The following is a 7256-nucleotide window of genomic DNA, read 5'->3' on the forward strand; positions in this document are numbered from 1 at the left end:
CAGATAGTTTAGAAAAGGTAAATAAGATGCTACAACAAGAACTATTGTCTTTTTGTTGTGAGAAACAGAGACAGGTTTAAACTTAATATGTCTAGAAACAGCATATTTGATTGTGGGCTCTAGATATTTCATGAGACAAAATGTTGGATATTTCTTTTAGCAAACAGCAAAACGAACAAGTAAAGGAAGCAAAACTAACTGTTGTTTATCGCTCAGACAAAATTATGGTCCGTACTAAGGTTAGGCAATTGGGTGAATATTTTGACCATCGACGATAGACTCAGGCCTTCAACGATTGTTTTTTAAGAGCTTTTTTTTTTACTCCCTACAGCTGCAGCTTTTTTTTCCTCAGTGCCACCATGCAGCAGTGCTTTATCTCCTCAAACATAAGGTGGAAAGAAAGAACTCATCCAAAAAGTAGCCACTCTGTTATGGATTTGATACGAACAGAACAAATACAAAATTAAACAATACAGAAGTAAAATTCTCTCCTCCAGGCTCTGTGCTTCCCATAAAAAGTTTTTAGTCGATTAAATTTTGAGCATTCAGATATAACATATGATAGAATAAATCAATAATGATAAAAAAAAACTATAATGTCAGAACAATTGGAAAAAAAGAAACTATTCCCACTGAATATGAGAAAACTAGTACCACACTCTATATGCTGATGAAGATTCTCAGTCTTCCAGGTCATAGTTATTCCGTAAAAGTTTTAAAACAATCCACTGGACTTGGTTTCTAAAATTTGAAGACGTTTCGCTTCCCCTCCAGGAAGCTTTCTCAATTCAAATGTCTGGAACCGCAGTCCAGTGGATTGTCCAGTGTTTTTAAACTTTTACAGAACACACTCTATAGTTTTTGTTACTTTGACTGCTCAACGTGTATACTCCTTAATAACTCTCAGTTTTTACTCTTGATTGCTCTTTTTTCTTGTTCAGCAGTTCCTTCAGATAACTAGCGATCCAGGGTTTATTACTGAAGAAGCATTTTGCTGTTCTGGTGGGGACAGTGTTATATAAACAGAAGTTTATGTAGTGAGCTCCACACAGTCATTGCACGGGTGTCCTGATAAAGTTCAACCAACCCTGTAGCCTCAAAACAACCTTGCAGGGCTTCTTTATCTTTATTCGACCATCTTCTTACAGTTCTTTTCAATTCAGGTTATCTTTAATAAATTGACTTATACTCTGAGGAGAGAAAAATAAGATTTTGATCTGAAGAAGTTTTGTTTCCTCTGGTTCAGCAACTGACAAACTGTTGGAACATTGGCAGTGTAGAAAAGTGTGTTTAAAATCCGCAGTTTTCTTGGCTAACTGCCTCAAATCAATAAAATCTGTTTCTGGCTTCTAAGTTTAAGATCTGCATCCATTTTAATTATAGTACTAGAGAACTCAGAGTGCTGGATGTCTCCAATGTTCCACCAAAAACCATCACTTCTGTTTTTTCACTTATAGAAATGTAAAAGGTGTGAAGCCAGAACTCCCGATCCAGAACTTTCTATTATTAAACAGTGAATCTGATACCCTCCACTTGCATAACATGAAGATAGAACGAATGGGGAAAAGGAACCAAGCAGTTATATATATATATATATATATATATATATATATATATATATATATATATATAAGATGTTTTTTTCAGAGCATGGTTCCTATGCTTGTGCTGTGAGTATCAAGCAATACTGAGTACCAATACCAGTTTTTCACAAAAAATATTTGTAATTATACTACGCCTGTGTGACTGATACAATTTTCATTGTGGTAATGCCTGGCTGAGGATAAACGTTTGAATGGAAACATGACTGAATTGAAATGACTGAAATTTAAACCATTTATTGTTTTTAAATGGAAGAGTATAAAAACCAGTAGTAGTAGCAAGTTACATCTCCGACAGGTGTCAGGTGAACAGCTGTTCACCAATCTAAAACAGCAGGTGGTAGCATAGAACAGCAGTTTTCTTGAGCAGTGAAGAAGAACCATTTCAGAACCACCACCAATGGGATTAAGCAGTAAATACATTCCTATTTTAACTCCTATTTTAAATTATATGGTGTTGGATTGGTGTCTGGATACACTTTTTTTTATTTATTTAAATTATTTTTACAGACTCCCTGCGAGGAAGAGACTCTGTGCAGAGAAGCTTAAACTGCCAATGGAATAGTTTTACAGAAAAATGGGGTTAGTTAATCTGGGACAATTCAAGATTTAAAAAGAGTGCAGCTCCTGTTTAGATAGGGACAGGAGGGATAGATTAGTTTTTTCCCCAATCATTTTTAAGGTACTTGTGTTTCACAAGAGCAAAAAATTATTTTTTACAGTATGGTATAGCACTGTTAGGCCTTCAAAAAGAATGAGAAGTTGAGGAATTATGTCACAAATCAGTATTAAATGTGGAGAATAGTGGGGATACTTCAGCAGCCTCCCATAAACTAAAAAGATACATGATAATTCTAGAATAGGCCCTCGGATATGAGAGCATATATGCATGATTTTTTGCCTTCGTCAGCTATTGTATTTGCTCCCAGACAGTAAAAAGACTATCCAGGATGTTCCCTGACTCTCGCCAGACTGCTGAGATGGCCCCACAGAGACTCTGAACTGGATAAGCAGGTAGAAAAAAAAATGATTGTATGGATGAAGAGAACCAAACATATTACATGAGCTGTCACATCAACAAAATAAATATCCCTTTTCACACTTTAGGACTTTTTCGGAGAAATGTGAGGGTGTAAAACTTTTGTGATTTTCTTTTTAGAACTTATCTGCTTTATTTTCTGGCAATGTAAAAAAATGCAATTTTGTCCTATCTTCTCTAAAGAATATATATATATATATATATATATATATATATATATATATATATATATATATATATATATACATTTAATCAACAAAACCACCAGAAGGTTGCTGATTTTCTTTCATTGTTATTTACATTATTTTACATTACTGAAGGTTCAAGACTGCCAAAAACCTCCACCAAGTTCCTCTAAAGTGATCTGTAGTAGAAATTATTACACTGTCTGAGTGAACATGTGACATTTCCTCTAAAATTATAGCACATTCCTTATCTTAACTGCGAATTTAGCACTCAATCATTTAAATATTTTTTATATCAATAATTTTTTCATGTACTGTACTTCAATATGCAGTAAACAACTACTGCTATATTGGCCCTATATTGGTGAGTTTTTTGTTATATATAATACTAATAAGCCCAAATGGATTTATATGAACAATATAAAGAACAATGAAAGAAGGTCAATGAGCCTATGTGATAACATATCAACTTTTTCTCTATAAACCAAAATAGTTTTATACATTTCAGCTTTTAAAACTTGAGTTCATAGAACATCGTTTCATTCATCAATTGTAATAGATGAATAAACCTATAATTATATACTGAAAATCAATAAAGTACAGAGAATGACACCTAAAACTAAATAAAATAAAGCTTCATATCTAAAATAAAGCTTCATATCTAAACCACTGTTGTATTTTCTGCAAATCCTGAATGCTGAAGAAATTTTAAAAATGATTTTGGACTTTTGACTGCATTGAAAAATAAAATGCGTATGTTTAACTGTACATTAGAATAAACTTTGGTAGGATGAATGGGTCTAAAGGTGAGCAAGTCTCTTATTTTGACTTGTAATACGTCAATACATCAAAAGATGATGCAAAAGTCTTCAGACTAGGGTTTTTACATTCTATCTAACAGCCAGAACAACAGTGGAATAGTTTTTAATCAAAGCATGTTCATGTTTTAGAATAGAATGATGGTCGAGAGCTAAATCCAATTGGGATTTGATGAAAACCTTTAGAATCAATACAGACTCTTCATACCAGATGACTGAACTGAGATATTTTGAAAAGAGGAAAGGACTCAAAAGTTGGTCTCTAAACTTGGAGACACACTTAGGCAGACTTACAGATGCATTTCGAATATAGTTAGGATGTTTAGCTAAATAAAAAAATGTAGGTATTGATTGCAAACCAAACTTCTACTTGTTTTTTTGTCGAGAAAATACTGATGTATAATATTTTTTTTTACTTCCAAATTTGTATCAGTCTGTCACATTAAATCATTGAACATTCAAATATGTAGTACTAATGTGACAAATTGTGATAAAGTTCAAGAGGTCTAAGTGCCTTTGCAAGACACTATAAGCATGAAAGAGAAAATGTCACTTTAAAACCCAAAGAACAGTAGAACAGCAATTGTTTTGGCATCTTTTGTTGAAAACTGCAAACTGAAATTAGGTTGAAAACAGGAGCAAAAAAGCTTTTCTTTGTGTGTCTAAAAATGACATCCATAACCTCCTTGTTGCTTTTTGTTTGCTCATACAAACGACTGATTCACATTTACCAAAACGTGCTGCCTTTTCAGATTCCTGAGATGATGTGTTAATAATAAAATTACCACATAAATCACTTTAAAAAGGATTAAAAAAAAGAAGACGCAATAAATTTGATTTTAAAAAAGCGTATAAGAAGATTTTTGCCCGTCATGTCTGTGTCATTCTCTACCATTAGTGGAAGACGTTTAATTAATCTACAACATTAAATCAGAGGAATCATCTCTTTTCTGTTTATGTATTTTAACTACAGTACATGACTGTAGATTTCCAAATATAAAAAACTTGCCCTCCCCAACAGGACAGTGTGCACCATCAGGGAATAAAGGCACAGATTCATTAATGCTTATCTACTGCAAATCTGTACCTTTTTAAAAAATGCACGTCCTCTCTTTTTTTCTGCCTTTGACTGCAGTCTGTTTTTATTTACCAAAATCTGCAGACCCACGCTCACTTAGAGACACACACACACTCTGCATCCTATTCCAGTGCTCTGCTACAACACCTAAACACACACACACTCAGGAGACAACTGTCACACTTCATTCATGTTAATATTACAAGTCATTTTGTATTCTGCCACAACAGCTTACAGCTAATTATATGTCTCATAAATTATATATGTGCTGTTGGCTGAAAGATACAATTTGCATTTCATTAAGAGTTCTGCACTGGATGAAATCACTTAGGAAAACAAAGGTTGATGTATTTACAGTGTCTATTATTTCATGACCATTAGCTTTCATTTTCATAAACCTTGTAAAGCTTTCCAAGCAAAAGCTACAGACACGTTTGTTAAGCAGCAGGTTTTAGCTCCAGAGATGGAGAGGAGGGTTTACCTGTGCAGAGGAAGAGCAGGGTGAGTCCCACGCACTGCCGTGGCCCCATGGTTTATTCAGGAGGGGGGGACCTGAATGGGTAACTCCTTTTCAGTGAGAAGCAGCGCTACTTTGCACACCAATAATCCCCTCTGAGCAGATATCCATTTAGGAAAAACACTCTGCGTATTTTGTACGACTCAACCTGTGGTGAAAGACATACACAATCAGTACAATTCCCAGAAATAGCTTGAAAAGCCCACAGCTAAAGAAGCCATTAAATAGTCTTAGATGCCTACTATTTTCTTAAATATGCATTTAGTATTTTTTCTCCATCATAGAGATCGATTTCAAATTATTTCTTTTTAGTCATATGTCTGTTTGAAAACTTTCTGGAAACCCCATACTTATCCACACTGCAAAAATGATCTACAAATGAGTAAAAATGTCTCAAATCAAGTGTATTTACGCTTAATTTGAACAGGTGAATAAGATGATTTGCCAATGGAATGAGTATTTTTACTCTTAAAATAAAATAATTAGATAATATGCACTTGAAATGTGACCATGCAATGGATTTTTCTTATTTTAAATGTAAATTGTTTTGTCCCATTGGCATAGTATCTCCCTTTCCCCCTCAATGCACTTATTTTAAGAAAAAAAAGACTTAGTTATTATGATTTGATTCCACAGAGGAGAAAGTGAATTTAGCAAAACAATGTTATCCAAAATACAGATACAGCAGAATTTATAAATTAACTTTAATCTGTTTTTTTTTTTTTTTTTTTTTTTTTTGTATTTATAGGTTTGTTTCGGTGTGTTTATTGCCTTAATTTACAAGCCAGTAAATGGAAAACTGTTTTCCCAAATGCTCAAGAAACGATTCAAGTCTGAGAAAGTGACGCGCTGCTTCTTTTCCTGCGCCTCTTACCTTAACTCATCTAGTAGAGACTCCATCCGATGTTTACATATGATTCCAGTTTAAATTAAGGTTGCAAATTCTTCATGTGCGACAGCAGCAGCAAAAAAATAATAAAAATAAATATAAAATAAATTCCAGTGAGACAATCTGCGCGTGGTAAAGAGTTCCTCCGCCGATATGTTTCTCTTTTTCCCCCCTCTCTTATTATTTTAAGATCAGTTAGAAATCTGTCCAATTTGCTTGAAACATCACCTATAAAATTCTACGATTTCTCAGACGCGGTCCTGCAACTTTCCATGCCGCAAATTGGGAGCGCAGATCGGGTGAGATGAGGCGGTGAAGTGGTTCCTGTGCGCGCTGCTGCCACTTGGCTCCGCTCCGCACTCCGTGGATGTGGATGCTGGTGCAGAAACTAAGCTGGGGTTTACACCGAGGGGGAAGGAAGGAAGGAAGGAAGAGAGATGAAAGGCGATGGAGGGGAGCAAGCTTCTAGCTTGGTGTGGCAAAGTGGATTGTGGGCGTCACATAAGCAAAGTAGTGTGCCATAAAACCCTCAACTAAAGATTGGCCCCTTTTCTGCCCAAAGCCCTGAAAAGATTGAGAATGAGATTCCCCGCATCTCAAAACGAGAATAACTTTCTTTTTTTCCTGTTGGGTTTAAATATGTGCATTGAATGTGACGTTTTTGTAGCCGGGATAATCCACAATTATTTTTATTTTTTTTACATTATTTAGATTTTTTGAAAAAGCTATTTGTGTAAATTTGAACAAAAACAAGCAAACAACAACAAAAAATCCAGATTGGACATATTTGAATACAATACAGACAGTAATGCATGATTAAAGTGTTAACACTTAATATGTATAGAGTTTTATCAGCCAGAAGAGTAAACATGTCTGTTTAATATCCACACGGAGTCATCAGGATGTTTTTTTTTTTTTAAGCGTGCAGTGGATGTAGACAGCAGCACAGTGAGAGTGCTGCAACCTGTTGTACCATGACCAAGTCATAAGAATCAACAGTGCCCCCTATGGGGTGCCCCTCGCTAAGCTTTATAAGAGGAGAATGCTGCTTGAATTCTTTAAGTCTGAGTATTTATCATAGGAGCAAACTGTTGGCTCAGTTTCATGATCACACCTAAAGTAAAATGGG

The 7256-nt window shown here is 34.8% G+C and overlaps 1 protein-coding gene across 1 annotated transcript in view; it reads right to left on the reverse strand.

The window, feature by feature from the left end:
- Positions 1-6210, reverse strand: part of LOC107100037 (transmembrane protein 132C-like) — a 212967-nt gene extending 206757 nt beyond the window's left edge. The window contains exons 1-2 of the mRNA XM_015398385.1: positions 6113-6210; positions 5203-5386 (exon numbers count right to left, since the gene is read on the reverse strand). Of these exons, the coding sequence (XP_015253871.1) occupies positions 5203-5251 (49 nt within the window). The 5' untranslated portion in view covers positions 5252-5386; positions 6113-6210. The remainder of the gene's footprint in view (positions 1-5202; positions 5387-6112) is intronic.
- Between the last annotated feature and the right edge of the window lie 1046 nt (positions 6211-7256).

Source organism: Cyprinodon variegatus, unplaced genomic scaffold, assembly GCF_000732505.1.
Source record: "Cyprinodon variegatus isolate N-32 unplaced genomic scaffold, C_variegatus-1.0 Scaffold29, whole genome shotgun sequence".
Classification (NCBI taxonomy): Eukaryota; Metazoa; Chordata; class Actinopteri; order Cyprinodontiformes; family Cyprinodontidae; genus Cyprinodon; species Cyprinodon variegatus.